At 43.1% G+C, this 22,986-nt stretch overlaps 1 protein-coding gene across 1 annotated transcript in view; it reads left to right on the forward strand.

Moving 5' to 3' along the window:
- ube3c (ubiquitin protein ligase E3C) overlaps positions 1 to 22,986 on the forward strand; it is a 45,081-nt gene that overhangs the window by 17,547 nt on the left and 4,548 nt on the right. The window contains exons 13-20 of the mRNA XM_080751761.1: positions 2,693 to 2,797; positions 3,481 to 3,568; positions 6,853 to 6,950; positions 7,449 to 7,581; positions 14,730 to 14,977; positions 19,354 to 19,566; positions 21,888 to 22,076; positions 22,252 to 22,318. Of these exons, the coding sequence (XP_080607887.1) occupies positions 2,693 to 2,797; positions 3,481 to 3,568; positions 6,853 to 6,950; positions 7,449 to 7,581; positions 14,730 to 14,977; positions 19,354 to 19,566; positions 21,888 to 22,076; positions 22,252 to 22,318 (1,141 nt within the window). The remainder of the gene's footprint in view (positions 1 to 2,692; positions 2,798 to 3,480; positions 3,569 to 6,852; positions 6,951 to 7,448; positions 7,582 to 14,729; positions 14,978 to 19,353; positions 19,567 to 21,887; positions 22,077 to 22,251; positions 22,319 to 22,986) is intronic.

A 22,986-nucleotide genomic window follows, 5' to 3' on the forward strand; every position in this document is an offset into this window, starting at 1 on the left:
GTTCATCGGCCTGTAAAAACTCGAAGACCCCCGCTTTAGAAGCATTAGCCATAATATGTGACTAATAGTTTGCTTAATTGTGATAAAGCCTGGCTGTGCACTGGAGCATGCCACCCCTGTGTGTTTGCGTTTACCCGGGGGAACTCAAGCATGTGTGTACGTGAGCAGGCAATGGGCGAAGGACGGAGGAGCCGTGGAGGACATCCATTGCTTATTTACCAAGAGGAAATGAGGCTGACGGCAACATTAGCGCCGTTCCTCGTTATTCTCCCCTCTCTCATCCCGCACCTCCCTCTTCCCTTTTGTATCCTCTCACCACCTTTCTTTCCCTCCGTCCTCCATCACGGAAGCGGCAATTAAGTGACTTTGTTCCTGGCTCTTGCTCTTCGGCCGCGGATTTGAGAACTCACCGGGAGCAGCTGGCGGTAAAGGTGGCGGATCCCGCGCAGAGCACGTCAGGAATTTTCATAAAAGATCCGCTCGGAGGCCTCTTGTCAGCTAAAACGACCCATTAAAGAAGTGGCGAGCAGGAGAAATGCATTTTCCAAATTGAACGGCGGGATTTACAGTCGGTCTAACGCCACTGACCCCTAACACGCTAATGTTTGGTTCGTGTCATCAGGCGTCCCTCCCCATCTTTTATCACCTCCATTGTCGAGCTATCTATTTAATTGAAAGAAGTTAATTGAATGAAAATGATCAACTAAGCTTGTATTAATATTGCTAATGGAACTTTCTTCTTGGCCATGTTTGGAGAGCGATGTCACACAGGAGTTTGGGAAAGGCCCATTAAGGCTTGCACTTAACCCGATGGGCTAATTAAGGAATGCTTATTCATTCCCAGAGTCAGGGGGTAGGCTCGCTCCAAACCCATCGCTGCACGTCTTTTACAGCATTTTGCACTCGCCATTATTGCCCACTCCGGTCGACTCCCCGCGTTTTCCCCAGATTGATTGTCGTCTTATGAAAATGACGCGCTTTAGAGAAGGAATGTTTCGATTTGAAACAATCTTGCTAGGTTATTATATGGAAATGGGCCCGCTGTAACTGTTATTGTAGGGAAAATGGCTCCTCCTCATTGAATGACGTGAGGCCGGGAGCAACTAGTCAGAGCACACAACAGGACATTTTATTACTCTGAATCATCAAAGCTGGCAGAAGCAGACCCACTAATGATTTTTGGAGCTGTGTGAAGCACAGGCTCCCTATACGTGGCCGTGTGGGTCTGTCTGTCTGTCTGTGTGTGTGTATGTAGCCTGAACTTCCTAAACTTCGGCACGCCACTAGTCCCACAGTTTTGCCACCACACACTCGCGCCATATGTCAAATCGACCGGCTTACTCGGGAATCGTGGGCTATTACTTTTCTAAGAGACAGGTTCTATAGTTTAATTGATATTAATTTATTAGTGAATTAATTTTCCCCATTGACTTATAATGGGAATTGCAAAAACTCACATTCAATTATTTGTCTCTCGCAAACCATAGGGGCTAGAGTTTCAAGACTTGGAGAGGAGGTTCATAATGATTTCAAGGATTAAATAAAAAATAATTGTGTCATTTGGCCGCATGGTGGCGCCATAACACCCCACTTTACGTTTTGGCCTGTAACTCTTGAACCGTAGGTCGGAAAATTAAAATTATTTTTTCCCTGGATTCCTTGGGTCATGACGCATCTCCCCATATAGGCCACGCCCATTTGCACCATGATAGATTTTCCGCCATCTTGAATTTTCTCCAAAACACACTTTTTGCTCCTTTTCCTACATATTTTCTTCAAATGTCACAAAAATCGGTACACATGATCCACACACACACACACACACACACACACACACACACACACACACACAGCTCCACTTCACACGGGTGTGATTTTTTCTTTCTTTCTTTCTTTCTTTCTCTCTTTCTTTCTTTACAACATTCACGTCAGTAGAGTGTTTGACTTTCTAACTGGCCTAAAGATTTGTAGTCTGCATAAGTAAGAATAGAATAGGCTTCTGACAAACAATAAAAATAAACATGATACACACAGAGCAAAGGCTAAATTATGTTGTCTAGGAAGTATGTGGAGCACTCTTTAATATTATTCATCTTTATACATTTGTGGCTAGGCTTTCAAAATATATACAGCAAGTGAAGCTGGTGTATAACAAATGGTACCCCGAGTCCTCTACATACATATATAGCAGATGGTGATAAACCCATACAAATGTATGCAGGCAAAAAAAAGGGTTATATCAAAATGAAATGCATGGTTTTAGAGTGACACTCAGTGAGCACCACTCCCCAACAGAGAGCCCCAGCGGTCCCCTGTGGTGCTGTGAAGGGAAGCCACGGTGCTGCTGAATCCTTGCCTCTTGTCTCTCAAGGCTGATGTCAGCAGAGCTCCCCAGTAATTAACAGGCGTAGACTTTGAGGGACGGCACAGGTCGTTTTTCTTTTATACTGCCCATAAATGGCGCACTAATGGCTGAACTCTCAAATTGCTTTTTTTTTCCCCCTGTGTTTCTTTCTTCTTCTTTTTTTAAGAGAAAGCACATTGTCGTTTAAACGATTTACACGTGAAAAGCCTCTTGTTTAGCTGTGTGTGGTTCCTATTCTCCATTCTGATGATGTGCATGCAAGGTACTGTGTCTTGGTGTCTGCAGGTGCAATAAGAGTGTTGTTGTATTGTATGATCTACTCCTTAGGTCATCACCAACCTGGTGAAGATGGTAAAGGCTCGCGACATCAGACGACCCTTCTGTCCTGCAGGTCACTGGCTTTCTGCTGAAGTCAACATCCGTGCAGATAAGGTAGCCCCACCCCCCCACCCCCCCCCCCCCCACACACACACACACGCATGTAGCTCCTTTCCACCTAGGTTGAGCTAGATCACCCCCCGCTCCCCTGTCTCCCCGTTTCTCTCTCACACACACACACACACAACCGTGGAGAAAAACACTCGCTGGCAGGGGAGAACGATTTCGCCAATTCAAGTCCATTTTCATCAAATATAGTCATACTGGCGAATATTAGAGACAATATAACCCTTGCGCAATAGACAACATGCACAAATGCGCTCTGTATAATGCAACATATACTCTGTAGCGAATATCAGAGCCTTTATAGCCTAACCCTAAAACAATTTAGCACGATAAACATCATGCACAAATGTGCTAATTGCATCAAAATAGCAAAATTGCAATATCTGATCTGTTTATAATTGTTTTCACAGAGGCAAGAAGCGCCCCTGTGAGAATGGTGTTTTCGTTCCATGACCGGGTTCATGTGTGCGTACCAAAATGTGTGCGTCGTGCGAGTGTGTGTGTGCTGAAGCGATCATTGCGCTGGTCTGGGAGAGAGAAGCGGGGATGCGGGGGTAGCGGGGGCGATCTCGCTCAACCTAGGCAGAAAGGAGCTACAAGCCACACACACACACCCACACACTCCATTCACTACTGTGTAGCATTTGACTGAAGGTCTCTTGTCTCTCCAGGTCACCCAGCTGTATGTTCCCTCTGCCAGACATGTGTGGAGAACGAGGAGAATGGGTCGCATCGGGCCACTTCAGTCTACACTCGACGGTACAGTCCTTAAGCCAATCCATATATGAACACTCAAGCTGGTTGCACACTGCTGCGTTTTTCGTTGCGAAATGCGTTTTCAGGGCAAGGAGAGAGAGAGAGGTAGAGAGAGCAAGGGACCGAGTGGTGCGCGAAACGGGCGGCAGTGTGCAAACGTGACTGACATAACGTGAGGTTGATTTTTGTATTTGCGTGCTCCGAAATTCACTCTGATATTCGGCCCGAAAAACGCAGCAGTGTGCAACCACCTTTACTCTGCCCTTTAAAAATGGCTGCCAAAGTGCCACACTGCCAAATTCACCCATAATAACAATAATAATAATTATTGTAAAAATCTTTTTTTCAAAAATCTTTTTTTTTTCAAAAAACTTTTTTTTTCAAAAAACTTTTTTTTCATTAAACTTTTTTTTTTCAAAAAACTTTTTTTTTTCAAAAAAACTTTTTTTTTTCAAAAAACTTTTTTTTTTTTCAAAAAAAGCGGCCTGAACTCTAGACTTTTGCGGCCCGAGGGGAAGGGGGGAGGGGGGGGTTGGTGGGTAAACCACCGCTCAGTTCACACGGGTGTGATTTTTCATATCATGCCGTGCTCAGTTTTTACCATAACCGTTTTATCTGTAGAAGGTATAACAAGATAAAAATGTAAGTAGGTTTTGAAATGATCTTGACTAATCACTAAAATGTAAGGTCTGCTTGTAGAACCGTTATTCTGTCGTTAAGTCATAACCCTAACATTTTAAATGCAACTTAATGGTAGTGCCGTGCACTGGTTTGTTATAATATCAGTTGATGGGGGGGAAAATACAATCCTGGTCCAGTAAATAGTAATTCCAGCTGTTGTTTATACGCCACTCAATTTTAAAACTCACACATACTGTATATTGTTCAGTGTTGTTGAACAAGTTGAGTCAGGGTTTGTGAACATGTTCAACATGTACAACCAAGACTGGGTGAAGGCACACCGATGTGCAACTGGCAATGATTGAGAAGCAGGCTTTATGGACTCATAGAATGCTTGTCTCAGCTTGTCTCAATGTTCAAAGTCACTTTCTCAATATTTTCATTTGTGGAATTCTGTGTAGCTTGGCATTTATATACATTTACAGACTAGGTGAGGGGCAAAACCTTCCTACTTCCTACCTTATGTCTAGCTCTGGCTATAAATGTTTTAGTAACACCAGCTGAAATGACCTTGTTTTAATGGGGACCGCAATATTTTGGGGGGGAAATTGACTAGCATTCACCCTTCATTAAAGCCGCAAAATAGACGGATTGAGGAATGGGTAATGAGTATTAGTCATGCCTCGTTACGTGGATTCAAATGTAATAATTTATGTTACAAAAACCAGTGCCACCCCATTCTTTCACTTGGCCAGTTAGGCGGTTGGTATCAGGAGGACAGACATTGCAGCAGGCAGCCTTTTCTCCTGGCTCACAGTGAGCTTGCCGGGGCTGCTGTGAAGTACGGTGTGAAAACAAGCAGATAACAATGTGTGTATGATCTGTCTAATGCCACTCACAGGCTCTATGGGATAAATTCAATTAGTGTGAAAGTACCTGATGAACTCGGCCACATCTGGTCCTTGTGTTTGTCTGGCCTTTTCTCATTTCCTTAAATGGACAGGCCCGTGGCTGATGAATGAGCAATGTATTGACCACTCCGCGGGCCATATTTCTCCTCAAAGATGGAAACCTGATGGGGAAATGCAGATCAGGTTGACTAATTGAGCAGAATAATTGAGCCGCAGTGGAAGGAAAGTGAGGGGGTGAATGGCTTTTTAGCTGCTGTGGCAGTTTTTCGTAGGCTAAACGGTCGAAACCCCAAGTTTAATGCAAAACAAACGTCGGCTTAATGGATCCAGCCAGGCAGGTGGATGGGCAGCTCACAGTTGAGTTAATTAAAAGTGTGTATTAGTGTAGCATAGTGAAGGGAGGATTGAGCCTTCTTTAATGGCCTGCCTGTAAGCAGCCGGCAGCAAGTAACACAGGGTCTTAACTAAGTAGTCCTGTGAGTGGCCTAATACAATTGTGGTCAAGAAGAGTGGGTAACAATTCTGTAATGACGGAAGAGCAAGCAAGCCAGAGGTTGGATACGTTTTCATCAATGAATACCTTTTACTTTGCGTTTAACCACTTAGACCCTCTATACTTAATAAAAACTAGTAAAACAGGCATGAGTTGCTCTGTACTTGGTGCATTCTTTTTCGATATACACCAAATCTCTACAAGCTCAAAACATGTGAGTTCCAAGCTTTTTTAAATGAAATTGTTAGACAGGTTCTGCATAGGATTACCTTCTCAGGTCAAGTGTGAATGCTGCGCCTGGACCAAGGTGTCTGTCATCAATATGAATCAGCCGTGTTATGTCAGAGAGACCGATATGAGCACAGGGCCTTAGCCTGGTCAAAGATGGTTAATTTTGGAAGATCCGCCATCCCAATTGGAGCCACTAGAGGCAAGATGGTACACAAATCCTACAAATGGTCTCCTGTGTGGCGCCGGTGTCTGATGGCAGATCTCACGAACGTCCAAACGATTTTTTACTGATTTGTCTCTCTGAAAAATACTATTAAAACTAAACTATTTTAGTATGAAAATATTATGTACCGTATTTTCCGGACTATAAGGCGCACTTAAAAGCCTTTAATTTTCTCAAAAAACTACAGTGCGCCTTATAGTCCAGTGTGCCTTATATATGGATCATTCATTGACATTGACATTCCCTTTAGCACAGCTCCATCTGTTGGAGCATAAGCGTCTATTATGTGCGCCTTATAGTCAGGTGCGCCTTATATATGAAAACAGTTTGAAAATAGACCATTCATTGACAGTGCGCCTTATAGCCAGGTGCGCCTTATAGTCCAGAAAATACTGTAGTATGAATATTGTGTGGCTTTTGACGATCAGGTCCAATATTTAGTTCAGTGACCATGGGGCTAAAGAATTGTTCAGAAGCTCTGTTCACGTTCACTCTTCCATTGGAATGAATAGACTCTACGCCTGCTTCAGACAGATACGGGAAGTAAACCAGAGATGGCAAGTCTTGCTATTTTTGTCTTAGGCCAGGTTGAGCTTTTGGATCAGCTGTGACCAAGATTAGATGGGACTTTTCTAGACCAGTTTTTGTTTTCAAGATGGAGGACCTGAATGGGTATAGCAGCTTTATTCTTGACACAAACTTATGAAAATGTATAACTACAATAACAAAGAAGTGTTCTAATAATTATGACTGGAGAGAAATTACATGTTCAAAAGCAACTAATATGTTGTGTTCTGTTTGCTTGTAGTTGGGATGGAGCCTCCACAGCTTTCCGTATCTGAGGAGAGACACCTGGCCATCCTCACAGAGCTCCCTTTTGTGGTCCCCTTCGAGGAGCGAGTCAAGGTACCACACTTAGAAAATAGTGACAATACCAGATCTACAAGCTCACTACAACTCACTAAGAACGAATTTCAATTTCTGTCGTTTTTCATTTTTTCTGTTGTGGTGACAGTTCAACATGTGGCACAATAGAGCTGCAACTATCCATAAATAAAAATTCCATAAATGTCTTTCTCAGTAAATAGAAAATAGTGACAATACCAGATCTACAAGCTCAATACAGCTCACTGAGAACAAATTAGAACGTATTTCTCTGGTCTGTCGTGGTGGCAGTTAAACATGTGGCATATTAGCTTGTGTTCAATGTTAGGGCTGATAACTGTTAGCCCTAGCGTATCACCCTGTCAGTCCTTTTATCACTTCCCTCATCCAGGGCAAGTAAAGGCTGAGTGCGTGATAATATTGAATACACAGTTACATCGGGGGGGGGGGGGGGGGGGATCCTTTCTGTGGTAGTTTTGCTATTGACCCAGCCTTGGGGCTTCATAACTTCTCCTGCAGATCTTCCAGAGATTGATCTACGCAGACAAACAGGATGTACAGGGGGACGGACCGTTCCTAGACTGCATCAACGTCACCATCAGACGGAACTACATCTATGAAGACGCCTACGACAAGCTCTCTCCAGAAAACGGTACCGCCAGCACTAGGGCATTCACCAAATATTCGAATATTCGAATATCAAAGTCACTATTCGATGTCGTTCACCGAAGTCGAATATTCGCTTATTTTTATTGTTTTCTCTTTTAAAAAGATATGGTTTATAAAGCTTGGCTAGATAGGAAGTCATAAGAATGAGTTGTCAATGCACCTGGTGGATGAATTTATTATTGCTCTATACCAGGGGTTCTCAAACCTTTTTAGGCTGTGACCCCAAAATAAACATATTTGAACTGGGGACCCCCACCCTGACAAGCACTTTGAATTGTAGGTATTACATTTAATTTGACTCGGTTCTGCAGATAAATATTGTGAAAATATCAGATCTACATGCTCACAACGCCTGGCAAGGGGTGGGGCGGTATCAACATTTTGTTATCGCGGTTACCGTCCTCCCATTTACCGCCGGTATTGCGGTAATTACCGCACCCCCGTATCTATTAATTAAGGTTCGGCGATAAGACAAAATATTCCTATCATCTGCCCAAAATTCGTCTCTCCACGGTCCTATAAGCCCGACTGCTCGAGTTCCCCGTACACCACAGTGGGTCTGGCTTTTGAAAGTAGCAGATCTACAAGCTCACAACGCGTTGCGTTCGCAACGCGTTCTGAGCTTGTAGATCTTTGCAGTGTCGGGTTACTATAGTAACGTAGGCTACAGAGGCGTCAATTGGGTATGGCAAGCTATGGCACCTGCCATACCTAGGCTACAGGGGGAAATAATAAAATGTACTTTCATCGTGCCTGTTGCTAAGGTATGGCAACATGACTGGTGTCTGTCATGTTGCCATACCTTAGCTTTTTCTGAACTGATGCCACTGGTAGGCTACTGGGGCTTCAGACACTACACGCTGTATGTGAACAAACCAGATGAGACGGGTATAGTGATTGTGTACGGTCTGTGATTATGCAAACTCACGTCTCAAATCGCATTGATTGAGTGGTGATATAAACATAGTAAACAGGTTTTAGTTACCAGACTTGACAGAAAAGGTTGTAGTCGAACAACGACGGGCACACGCGCTATTGTAAAAGTACTCACTAGCGCTGGTTTCATTTTCGGTTTTAGTCCTCGCGCTCCGCCAGTATGAATAAAAAAGAAACGGCCACGAGGTATGTATAAACATACTTGTGTGAGTTGTGTCGTGTGGATTATGGAGAAAGTTTAACTCTGCTGAGGCTACGAGGCTACTGCACTGCTCCAGTGTCTACTGTGTCTCACTCTCTGTCGGAGACTGTGACGGGCCAAGCTTCCAATTGTTCCAAACATGTGGTGCGCGGCCCAGAGCAGAGCGGCATGAAGCGCATGTGGTCCTCGCTTCTCCCCCGTTTTAAAACTCGCTCGTTCTCAATAAAAATAGCCTATTTTTTGTCTTTTTTGACCGCGGTAAGGACCCTGACACCGCGGTAGGCTGCGGTATACCGCGATACGGCGGTACGGCGGTTACCGAACCCAGCCCTAGCAACGCCTCTTGCTTACTTAATATATTTGACTGTTTGACCAGTCCTGTCGAATATTCGACTATTCGAATACTTTGAGGTCGAATAATTCGAATACTAAAAATCACTATTCGTGAATGCCCTAGCCAGCACCACTTAAAAGTAAAACTAAAAGCTGTAGCATTTAGTAGTTATGTAGTCATTCACTTCCTGCGCTCATTGATTGATTGAATAGTTTATTAACAATTTGCGACATATTACAGAGGTACAATTATACAATAATGCTAAAGGACAATATAAAGATTGTGGTCCATTTTGGTCCAGTTTGTATGCTCACTGCTCAATCTTTTTTCAGTGGATGTGAGCTAGAATAGTTTTATCGTTTTACCATGGTGGCCATGCGTACTGCGCTACATTCGCTGAGAGCAGAGTAAACGTGGCCACAGTGGATTTTAACACAGCCGTTGAAAGTCTCTTTGCGTCCTATAAAATCACGATGCCGGGGTTCAAGGCTCCGGATAACATTAAAGTTGAAGGTGAGCGCACTCGTCATTCAGACTATTGAATTTCGGTAAAGCATAATTGTGATTCTGATTATTCTAATGGATCACATAAAAGCAGGGAATCAATTATTTTAAGTCACCTCTTTTTGTGTTTGAATTTGAAAGGGCACTTTTGTGGGGGCAGCATGATTAAAAAGAGTAGCAAGAGGGCCCGAAGACGTGATCTATATCATTTATGTGTCTATAAGTTATAGCTGCCATGATTTATCGGCACACATTAATTATGCTGAAACGTGACCTTTTTATATGGTTTGATTTGAATATTCTGTGGATTGAGGGGAATGCTTTCTTACAAGATGTATCTGCTCAAATGGACATGACAGGTCTCTGTCTTTTTCATTTATCTCAAGATTTCTCACTTTCTGTAAGCAAAATGTTCCTCAAACGATTAACTACATCGAATCTCAGACGACTTCTGAGAAAACAGGAGTGATTATGATGTATTGATCTGTTTCTGTAGAGGTAAGTAAAGCATTGAAACAGAATTATAGTAACAAGTGGAATAAAATGGCGTTAAAATAGCTTACGACCTATGAAAACATTGTCGTATAGTAGCACATAATTAGAAAGGGGCATATATCTCCGCCAGGCAGGGTTGCCAAGCCAGGGCTGCGTAGGTTGAGGGCTGCAGCCGTTCTAAATGGCAGGAATGGGCAGGGCCTATGTGGGGAGTTGCGTCATGATCCAAGGAATCAAGGGAAAGAATGTTTGGATTGTACAACCTATGGTTCAAGAGGCCAAAACATAAATAGACCTTGTATAGCTCCACCGTGAGGCCGATTTGAAACATTTAGCATGGAGTGTTTTTGTTGGCGTATTGGCAGTGCACAAAACGTTTGACACTGATTGGTCCAGTGGTTTGCCATATTAGGTTCAGACTCACCCACTAACACACACACACACACACACACACACACACACACACACACAAACGCAGGCAAAAACACAATCTCCGCCTCCCGCCCTTCTGGCCTGATGGAGATGATAATTACAGATACTACACCACCATTAGGCTCTGTGGGTAGCTGTTATTCAGCAGGTCTCTCAGTGATACCAGCAACTGAGGCAGACACATTTAAATGATTGAGGACTCGATGGAAAACTACGGAATTAAGAAGGTTAATGCTGGACATAATTTCTCCTCAGCACAAACTTTGCCAGGATTTTTTGTCAGCTCATCAAAAAGTACTGTAAATTGCAGTGAGAATTCAGTGGTGTGTTTTTAGAACCTGAGATCACGCTTCCCAGGATTGGCACAGTGATCCTCAAGAAGTCAGACTCAACTTTCAACAGAATGGGGGATGAACTTGAGACTGTCTTGTTTACACAAAGAAAGAATAATTATCAGTAAAAAAATGTAAAGGTCCATACTGCAGTCAATTTCTATTCATAACTTTGGCCATATATTGTACATAAACATATAAAATGTTCTTGGAAATGCATTTATCTTTAGATTTCACATTGTTTACATTTGTTCTCCCATAATCATTGATATGTTACTGAGCTTACCTGAATAATTGAGTCAATGTTTACTAAATTATTGCGCTGTTAATAAGTCACAGACATTTTAATTTTGTTCATGTGTCAATCCTTTCTCCTGGGACTATTCTAAAACCACAATGACTTAAAAGCAAATGAAATTGCCATGAAGCAGAGGCGCCGGCAGGGGTAAAATAGTGAGGGGGCGATATTGTGGGCGTGGCCAGCCGCTGACGTCATGACCGTAATCAAACGTACACATCACTCGGACTTTAACTAGTCTATAAGCACTTTAAAGTGTTGTTAGATGACAATGTAGGCCTATAAGATCTGGATAAAGAATTTAATTCAACTTTCAAATGTAAATTTCACAATATTTGTTATCCTGCTGTTCTTATTTCAATATTAATTATAAGCCTATATATGCTTTCTGCAATCTCTGCATCATTGAAAATGAGGGCTCTGCGCTCAATGTATTTTCGAGAAAATAAATTATAAAAGTTTAAGTTAATAAAGTAAGGAAAATTCCAGCTTACTGTAGCCTATAGTGAAAGTTAGATGAAGTTAGAACTCAACTGCTCTGCTGCTGCATCGCACTGAGAGTGAGCAAGCCGATCGAGGCACGATCATCAGCAAGGCCGTCAGTGATAAAAAAAGTACTCACATGTTTTACTTGAGTAAAAGTAGAAATACTCTTTTAGAAATCCCATGTTCAAAATGTAAGCCTTGGCTTGAGTAATGACGTTTTTGGTATCAAAATGTAGGCTGTATAAAGAAAACGTAGCCTATAGTCAAGTCATTTCACAAATGTAGCCTACCATTTGTAGATACAAATATTTGAGCAGATTAAGCAATATTGTGAGCTTGTATTTTCAAATGGCCTAAATGTAGGGCTGAATTGGTTAATGTATGTCAATTATAGCCTAATAATCGAAATTTGCAAAGTCTAACTGTTTCCAAAAGATTGTAGTGGAATAAAAGTAGCCTACACTATTTGCCTCAGAGATGTAGTGGAGTAGAAGTAAAAGTAGGCAACATGGAAATAGGCCTACTCCATAAAGAAAGAAAAAAAAATAGGCTACTCGAGTAAATGTACTCAGTTACTTTACACCAATGAAGCCTGCATGTGCCGTCAATTCAACACGGGACGGACATTAGAACCGTTTCAACATGTTTGGCACAGATACTTTGTGTATTGGAAGCAATTAGCATGTTTAAGAGGGTCGCCGGTCGCGGCAACCTCCAGCAACACAATGGGAACGTTGGGACAACAGCGCCGATTGGGGAAAAAAAGACAGACAAAAATACAGAGAAATAGCTCGATAGCATGAAAAGTAGGGGGACAGTCCGGACCAAACGGACACGGCTCATGACCCACAACACGATGGTATAGTGATGAGTCATCACTTTTCACACTTTGTGGGGTCCATTTTTTGCCAGAGGAATGTTTTTCGTGCAAAACAAATGCTTGCAATGGATTCAGAATCATGCAAACCCCCTAGTTAGACCCCTCACATGCTACTTAAAGAAGATGTTTTGGGGAGTCTTTTTTTCCTATATAGTAAGTGAAGGGACCCAAACTTGAACCAACTGAATTTACCTTGATCCACTAAGAATATTTTGGAAGATTTTTAACATGTGTTTTGGATGACCCTAAGGATCATAAAAAACCTTGAACCATTACTATTGCAATTTATTTTGGGTCAAACCTCAGATTGACTGGGATATATGCCATGAAGTACACTGTGAGATCTTTTTTCTTTCTTTTTTACTGTACTGAATTGGATTGAATTGAATTAAATCTTCCTCGAAAATCTAACAAACTACAGTATTCTTCAGGAAATGTATGTACAGGTATGATTATTATTATTTATTTATTTGACATGTCATGGACATAACAACCACATTGGACAGACCAGATGCAGTGCTCCAGTGTTCCAGCTCTGAAAAAAATACAATTACAGGGAGTAAAAACATGGGAATCAGAATGAAATGAAGTATACAAAAGCTAAGCTATATAAAATAGACAACATAATCAACAGTCAAACTATTTAAAGAGCACTTTTGTTTTGGAGTTCTGACCTCAGAGACCTCAGTCTCTAATTTTAAATTAGTGGACGAAGTGTTCAGGGTTTTGCCCCTTTACTGGAAAGACATACTGACCAAATGAGATCCTGTGCATTGGCCATGGCCTTTTGTGCCACACAAGATATTCCACCATCATGTTTTCTTCAAATGACTCTCTTTGCTTCCTCTACAAATCCTGACAAAAACGAACGCAAGTCAGAGGCCGGCCTCTTCCAAGTGGGACCAGAGATATGGGCCGTGGCTGCACGACACTGAGTTGGACATTTGAGGATGATATTGAAAGCACAAATCATTACACAATATCTCTGGAGTCATCCGAATTCATTATGACTGACTTCCAAAGTTTGCCGGCCCTGGCCTGGCAGACCATTTGAGGTCATTCAGTGGGATGGCCCCCGAGTTACCCGGACATACAGACACACACACACTGATTCCTTAACTCTTTGAGTGCCACCTTTTCACCACTAGAGGGCGCCCAATGACCAGAGAATTCTACTTAGACAGTGCTGGTATATGCACAAAGCCCTGCAGCCATGACTTGCCTGAACACTTTCCTTTGTGCATGTACAGGAAGAGGATGAAGTTAGCTTGAAGTTAGCTATTGGCTACCAAGCATTTTAGAAGCCCTATTTTCGGCCATTTAGCCATGATTAAACCTTGCACACCTCATGCATGGGAGAAAAAACAGAGAAAATGAGCTCTAAAGATCCTGGATTGCATTGGAGTGGATGGTAAATATCGGCGGCGCGCCGCTCTCGCGGGCCGTGTAAACAGCTGACGGATTTAATTTTTTTTTTTTTTTTTTTTTTTAAAGCCGAACTAGTTCGGGATCGGCACTCTGGTACCCGCAAATAAAGCCGAACTATTTCGGGATTGGCACTCAATGAGTTAAAAAGGAAGCTAAAATCTCGATATTTCTACGTCCCATTAGTTCGACTAAGGGTTAGCGTTAGGTTTAGGCATAGTTTTAATGAGGTTTGGGTTAGGTTTAGGCATAGTAGCATTCACCAGGTTAGCATTCACCAGCGTCGGCAGGTTAGCATTCACCAGCGTCGAACTAAGTGGACGTCGAACAACTGTTACGTCGCAATATCGACACGCTCCCAAAAAGGAATATAGATAGAAGATGGTCAATTGAGCTCTGGCCTGGGCCACAGGGTAGTGGTCCAGGTACCTGGGCTGGTAATACAGCCCTTGCGGTGTCGCGGGTTCGAGTCCCGATCCTGATGACCTTTGCTGCGTGTGACCCCCCCCCCATCTCTCTCCCCGTTTCCTGTCAGCCTACTGTGCACCTATCAATAAAGGCAGAAAACCCCCAAAATAATGGTCAATTGAGCTCTGATCGGACTGAAACCTAGCCATAATTGTGAGTCATACTGTACATCACAGATATGTCATAGATAACAATGATGTCACAGTTGGAGCCACCCCATTCTCATGTGGATCCCGAGATACAAAAAGATGCAAATAGGTGTGGACGGGGCCTAAGAATTTAACTCTACGTTGTTTTCACTTCACTCTGGATGAATTCTGCTCTATATCCTCCCCCCAGAGACGGACCTGAAGAAGAGGATTCGAGTGCACCTGCTGAACGCCCATGGTCTGGACGAGGCAGGGATAGATGGCGGTGGGATCTTCCGGGAGTTCCTCAACGAGCTGCTCAAGTCGGGCTTCAACCCCAACCAGGGCTTCTTCAAGACCACCAATGAGAGCCTGCTCTACCCCAACCCTGCTGCAGAGACCTTAATTGGTGACTCCTATACAAGGCACTACTACTTCCTGGGCAGGATCCTAGGAAAGGTAAGACCTCCACCAGTTTTAATAATGGATATGTCTACCAGATGCTTTCACAATTTTAGTGGCTAAAAATTGATTAGATTAACCATATAAACCCTAGTGTCCCTAGGCTGGGTATGTCATAATAGGCGAACAGTTTGTAAAAAAAAAAGCTAAATTCTGCAAAAGAAATTGACATTTAGAAGCTCGCAAAGCGTAGGTTGGTTATTTTTGGCAAAGAGATTTGGTATAGAGCAGAGGTCTGCAAACCTTTTGAAATTAAGTGTTTTATTTTCAAGATAGTCAGTGTGCCATTGTTAACATTCATTTTAATTATGGCACCTAATCAAAATAAAACATTTCCAGCTGCATTTTGATTGTCCACAAATATAACCTTTTTTCCCTCTTGAGATATTTTCAGGACATAGGACATTGTAATGATCAGACTCGAATAACCCACCTACAGTATCTCCCAGACACCCTCCCCAGTCAGAATTGTAATCAATGTAAAATTATGTTCATGATGTAATTTGCTGACAGAGTTTAATTGACTATTTTATATCAAAATACTTTTTTTTTCCTCACACACCATGCCACGCCATGGTGCCAGTGATTACCCTAGCCTGAGCCATTGGTGGCACCTATGCCTACGGTTGCCTACACCTGGTGTAGAGGGAAAGAAGGAGGGGACAAACTGAAGTACAGGCCCCTGGGGGACCTCAGTCAATGAAGTATATTGGGTTTTATTACGGCAGCCATAGTTTTCTAATGTAGATTAACTGCCAATGCTTTTTCCTATTATATTTACCAGATTTTTGGTGGTGCAGTGCATGCAGGTGTTCCCATCCACAACCGCCGAAAGTCTTTACTTTCATGCGTAGAAGAAAAAATACAACCGTGATGATCTGTGGGTACGTTATAGTCCATAGAAAACAGGCCGTTTTGACCAAACGGGGGATATGGGAAAAGAGATATATCCATGTTTCTGCAGCAAGGGTGAATCCAATTCCATGGGAGCCGGAAGTCCGCGGCTGTATTATTCTGTGAGGAATCAGGGGAAACTTGAGTTTTTTTGCTCACTCCTGGCCGCGGCAATGATCAGTTACCATGGTAACCAGTTAACACGTCTCTGAGCGTGATTATGCGGCACTTCACGGAAGGGGAATTGTTATCACGTGTGTGGACATGTTAAGCATCCCATGTGTTAAGTGGTTAAGAAAGTCACTGTGGCCTTCCAACTCAGGCCTTCTGTGTGTCACGACTCATGAGGTAGCAAAGAGAGTATATAAACCGAACCGATACGCTTGGCCAGAGGCTGCATTGATTTATTGGTCAATAGATGAATTTGGATCAGTCTGTCGCTGCAGTGAATTTGCATGGCGACCTCTGGCAGTGTCTATGGAAATTAAGCAGTTGGCTGTCCTTTAGAAAAAAGCAGGAAGCCTTTGGTGATGGTTCAAGAAACTGACAATGTTTAGGTAGATTGCAGTCCCATTTGGGTTTACCCCAAAACAGGTAAGTACTGCCCAGGCAAACGAGCTTGAACCTGTGCCTTGTACAAGGCCAGCACTTGTTAATTAGCCTGTTGCGTAATCTGTTGATGGCATTGTTTTTCTGTCCCCTCCTTCCTTGATGGCACTATTTATTAGTGCCTAATGTTTTTAAATCTTCCTTAATGCATGTGCTGGTGATTGTTTATCGGGATGCCTTTCCCCCCAGTGGTGGGGGGGGGGGGGGGTCATCTCAGCCGGGAGGAAGAATTACCTCATGACAAGTGGTCGCCTCTCAATTAGGCCTTCCATTAGCCGATGATTCTTGCCTCTTGTTTGTGTAGTGATTGCATTTGGCCGGCGTTAAATCAGCTAGCCCACGCAGACAGGACATAAATAAGCGGTCAAAGCATGTGGTAATAGCGTTTTGATCTGTTTTACAGTCCAGAGCATCTAAGTCTCTCTCACTCGGCCCTGAGATGGTCCGGTCTACTTATCAGAGCACCATAACTCCTCCTCCCTCTTCTGTATGTTCCACCAACGGTGAGAAATGACCAGTCAGCGGCTAACAAGACCCCCCCCCCCTCCCCCACCGCACCCTCCCACTCCCTCAACTATGCTCTCTGCGGCTAATGGTTCAGGCAATTAGGTGGGGGGGAAATTAATTTGAATTTGACTTTCAATTAACCCTACCTTAAGTTCCCTTTTCTCCATAAATATGGCCGTTTGAGTGGCCATTTGAAAGGTGTATTGATATTTGTTTAGTGCCGTTATGGCTCCGGATAAAAGGCAACCGTTTATATAGATTGGGAGATTGCATCACCGGCGAAGTGGCGCGCGCGCGGCGAACGTTGGCGACTCGAGGGACGCCGGGGGGAGATTAATATTGTTAATTAATGTCCGAGGCGTGCCATTGTTACGGGGGTGATGTATTACAGGCAGGGAGTGGCCTGTCTGGGGTACTCACTGAAATGGGATTGAAATCAGAATAGAGGCTGGACATCATCCCTCTTCCCCGCTTGTCCACCCAGCTGACACGCAGCAAGATTTAGTCCACAAAACAGGGGGACCATCCCACGAGAAAACATAATATCTGCTATTTGTGATGCCCTTGCTGTAATGAGCTAAATGCATATTTTAACCAACAGCTCCAGAATGTCCTCAACCCTTCGTGTAATATATGACATGTAGCGGACGGTTTGTTCTGTTTGTGCCTCACACCTGCGTCATTAGTACGAAACCTCCAACCCCATCAGCCTCAACCTTTTCCATTCCTTCAACCTGAGGGGTGTATATATAGTTTAGGGTCCCTCCCTTCCTAAGCATTGTCTCTGTTACTCATTGATCTTGAGCGACCGAGAGTTCTCTTTAGAGGTGTTTGGGGTTAGAGCCCCTGATTGATAGTGATGCGTTTGAAATGCATTATAATTTTATCGATTCTTAATGTTGTAAATTAAGGAATTTATTTGGCAGCTAACAGAACGCACCTGCAATGTTGCTGGCGTTGATTCCACCTGATGGCGCCGCGATCTGTTTTAATTGCGTTGCCACTGCACTCACTTATATTAAAAGGCCCTGGGCCATGATAATTAATTATTTCCAGCCCAAGTCATTTTGGCACAATTTCTGGCAGTAAACACTCATAAATAAAGTTGGTGGCATTGAAAAAAATAAGGCTACAGGTTTTTTCCATATACTTATTGCTGCCCCTTCCCGGCACTAGTGTTATTGATAGGTTTCAAGGGGGCCGTGCTGCACATATGGCCTGAAAAAAGGACTGGCCACAGGAGAAATGCTAAGTGGATTATTTTGCATAAAAAATAGACAGTGTTTGAAGTTGCGCAATTAACCTGTGTTTAGAAAATAGCTGTGATTTACGCTTCCGTGTGTGTTTAAGATGCATGCATTATGGAAATCCGCTAGATTTATAATCCATTTAGCTGATGCGGTCAGGGTTTTTAGCGCTATCATTTATAAAGACCTGTATATTTTAATGCCTTCTACAGGCTCTTTTTCGGTCTATTCCAGTACATTAGCTTTAGGTTTTATGAGTCACCTGCCGGCTATGGTTCTTAATGGCATTTAAGGTCAAGGTGAGAATTGGCATTTATAAAGTTGGAGGCGGGTGAATTTGAGGCCTGTGTGTTTTAGATAGATTGGCCCTTGTGTCTCATGTTTTCCTCTTACTTACGGTGATGTGACCAGATTTACTATCTTATCACTTTGATTCTTTGATATAAGATTAGCGCTGTGTTTAATCTGGTGTAATGCATGCTGTAATCAAGTCTTTGAACAACTACTCTGCAATATTGTGACTGCTTCTCAAAGCAGCATTTAGTAATCTACAGTACGTAATCTAATCACAATGACTGCATTTCATTTCACACTGCTGAAGCCTTGGAGTCTGCACAATATTCTTTTCAGTTCTGCTTCCCCTGAGTTACATCAAATTTGAGGAAATTATCAAATTATCAATCACTTTTTTTTCCTTCATTTAAATCATTAAAACTGGGAAAGCATCTGTGTCATTTTAGATTTTAGTGTTGGCTATTCGAAAATAGCAGATCTACAAGATCACAGATCACACTTTGTGCCACGCTGTGAGCTTGTACAAAGTGGCTTGTTGTTTAATTTTCCTCAATTTTGATTTACATGTAACACTGAACTGAAAGGAATATTGTGCGCACTCCAAGGCTTCAGCAGCGTGAAATGAAATGCAGTCATTGTGATTCGATTATTTAGATTACTAAACGCTTCATTTATTTTTTTTAAACCTTAAAATAGTTATAATTTTGAATTAAGAAAAAGTTTGAGAACTACTGCATTAGAGGCCATTTGTAGAATCGGGCACTGGTCTTAATGGGTCAGCTGTGTAAGCATCGTACAATCGTCCCCACTTCCGTCCCCCAGGCGCTGTATGAGAACATGCTGGTGGAGCTGCCGTTCGCCAGTTTCTTCCTGTCCAAGCTGCTGGGCACCAGCGCTGACGTGGACATCCACCACCTGGCCTCGCTGGACCCGGAGATGTACCGCAACCTGCTCTTCCTCAAGAGCTACGAGGACGACGTGGAAGAGCTGGGCCTCAACTTCACCGTGGTCAACAACGAACTGGGAGAGGCCCAGGTACGGGCCTGTCACATTTATTACACAATCGCCTAATGGCAATTATTTGAGATAATTGTAATTATTCTGCATGATCGTCATAATCGTTTCCATGTTGAACATTTTTCATATATTTTCAAAAAAATTAGTGGAAATGGCAGATCTACAAGCTGGGGGGGGGGGGGTGAACGGTAGCAGGGTGTTGCCCTCTTCCATCTCTGGCTGGAGTTTATATCCTGGCCAGTCCTCTGATTCAGTCATCGCCCCCCTCTTTGGTTCTTATGTGTTTGCCGTTAATAATTCATTTCCCTCATGATGTACCCGTTCTTCAGCGCTGAGAGAGATAAAGCACGTTGCGGCTGAGCCCTCGGGTTTGCTAGCGCTGTAAGGAACACAGCAGCACTGTTGACCATTCCATCTGCCTGGCCTTGCGGCAGTGATCTCAGAACACGGTTGAGAGACGCGGCTAGCTGCTCTTAAGCACGTCCGCGCCAAAGCTCAAGGCCGTACAGACAGGATGCCACCCCCACACTGAGTCACCGGGGGCCTGGACCGGCACTCTACCCGCAGCCCCTGTTTGCTCAGGGCCTTGTTCCTCTTATTGGCTCTTCTTCAAACAAGGCCTGGAATGGCTCAGTCACAATGTGGCCCCCTGGTTGCCAATAGGGCATTGCAAACACGATAGGGAAAACAATTTGTGAAAGATTAGGCACACACCCGGGAGCAGTCTGCCCTGCATTTGCCCTCGAGGAGATAGCCAAAGCAAGCAAGATAACAAGAGTAATTCTCTTACATTAGCACATAATAATCAAAATCCAGAGGGAAAAAATGGGAAATGATTGCCTGTCAGTCGAGCTCCAAACAGCAAGTGGTATTATTATACAGTGAAAAGAATTCAGTCCTTGTAATCTCTCATGAAGTTAAATCTTTTGACTATTTGTTTTATTGTTATTGGTAGGTAGTATGATTCATGCGTTATGGAGTTCAGCTCAGTCAATAGAGAAGCAGTAGGCAGCCTTTTGGCACATTTTACCATTAGTGCTAAAATGCTCTTAAGGTTAATGAAATATGGTGGTCAGTGGACTCGTGTCGTGGGCCAAATTAAAATGGACCAGATGTTCGTAGCCTTTCAGACCCAGGAGGTTAAACATTGTACTGTTTGAGCATATTTTAAATACTTGATCTTTTGTCTTGGCCCGCTGGTATTCCGGGCAGACCTAAGCAAACATAACAAAGTATATTAATCACAAATTTACCCAGTCTGACAAAGAAGGTTGGCTGCGTTTTTGAAATGTCATAGGACATTCTCTATAGGCCACCATTCTCAATTTAGAGATTAGACTCTTCGTGTTGATACTGGACGTTTTTGATACAGTACGCTGTAAGTGTGAGCTTCACTGTGGTTTACACTGTATTTTGCAATATTTCTGTTTGTGAAAAAAAAAAAGTATTTTTGCACACCTACTGGGACAGGTGTGTAGGAGCAGGCAGCCAATGCATGAGACAGAAAAAAGGGAGATCTTCATTTACAGCAAAAAAAAGTATTTGGGATACCTGACGAAGGTTGGTCCGAATCGTTGTACTCTCAATAAAATACAGTGTGCGGGATCTCCCTTTCCTGCCTGTCGCAATATTTCTGTTAACATTTGCCTCTCCAAAGTTTGTGGCCCCATAGTCTTGCGAGCTAGATATAACGATAGCTAAATGCTTCCATCATACAGTTTGGGGCACGGAAGCTCTGAAAATGATCAAGTGATAGAACGCATGTAACGCCTTCTCCCTGCTTAGGTTTCGTCTTTACAATCGTGCAAAGTTATCTAAAATCATTGAAGCATATATAGCTTGCTTGCTTGCTCAGTGGCTTTGTGGTTAGAGTGTTTGCCCTGAGACTGGGAGGCCGGGGTTCGATCCCCAGCCGGTTCATACCAAAGACTCTAAAAAATGGGACCCAGTGCCTCCCTGCTTGGCACTCAAGCATTAAGGGTTGGATTGGGGGTAAGTCCCTGCGACATACTAGCGTCATGTCCAGAGGCTGTAGTTGTACATCAAGCTGCATCACGCTACAGAAACAGGAGATAGCCTTCTGCCCTATGGGCCTCATGGCTCGACAAGGCTTACTTATATATTGCTTGCTGCTTATCAGAAATTGAATTTAAAGATTTTAAGATATATTTTCAAGGAAATGACGAACAGATGACAGCTTCCGGGAGGTGTTGTTCCAGACTATGTAGCATTTCAGAGATTGTCGAATAGTTTTCTGGCTACGCGAGACTATTCGCACAATGATGTAATATACAAACTAAAGAACTGATTTAGGTTGATATCTCACCTGTTTTCATCAGGTGGTTGAGCTAAAGCCAGGAGGGAAAGACATCCCGGTGTCCACAGCTAACCGGATAGCCTACATCCATCTGGTGGCTGACTACAGACTGAACAAGCAGATCAGGCCACATTGTCTGGCCTTTCGACAGGGTCTGGCCAATGTGGTCAACCTGGAGTGGCTACGCATGTTTGACCAGCAGGAAATCCAGGTAATATTATTGTCAATGCCTCTGCTATTGTGGCTGTGTGTACACAATTGTGTCGATTTGGACTATTTTCCTAACATACAGTATGAAAGCTGAAAACTGGGGTTTTGTTAATTTAACGTTGAGAGTGTACTCTCCCTCACAAATGATGTTTTTGCTGTGTACTCATTCATCACAGGTGCTAATATCTGGAGCTCTCGTGCCTATTTCCCTTGAGGATCTGAAGAAATTCACAAACTACTCAGGTAGGTGTCAAATGTCAGAACATTGGTGTTGTTGCAGCAGCTATTTTCCATGTAGAAATTGTCTAAATATTCATTAATTGATTTCATTTATTTGTTATTGTTTTGGACTTGCGAGACTACATTTTGCCCCCTGTCCGTGTGTCCGTCTGTGAACAGCTAATCTCTGGTACTTTTGGCTCGACCGCAGCAAAACTGTGCACGCACACTCCCTGGATGCCAGAGCTGCCACCTTTTTCTTACCTTTTAACGTGGGCGTGTGCGCAGCTCGCAAACACAAAATATCCCAGTTTAATCCACGCTTGTGTTGCTGCGCCAGCTGCAGTGTTGCGTAACCAGGAAGTGAATGCATGGGAGAGTAGCACAGAGGAACAAGTTGTCCCGCCTCCCGAAAAAGCATATCCGTTTCCGGTCCCAAACTGTAAGCACTGTTTTTGGAGCACTTCGGACGATCGGCGATCCGATTTTTTATTCTTTTGAATTGAATCCAATCAATTTAATAACTCGGGCATGGTGGCCTGGAACAACGGGAATAACTCTGGAAACTGGATATGGCAGTAAATGAGTTAGAATTGCCCTTTTATAGCACCACCAGGAGGCCAACTCATATAAAACACATTTTTTATATTACTCTTACAAATTGTGTCCAATCATCATGCAAATCGATACAC

The sequence above is a fragment of the Nannobrachium achirus genome (assembly GCF_963921795.1).
Source record: "Nannobrachium achirus genome assembly, chromosome: 21".
In the NCBI taxonomy this organism is placed as follows: Eukaryota; Metazoa; Chordata; class Actinopteri; order Myctophiformes; family Myctophidae; genus Nannobrachium; species Nannobrachium achirus.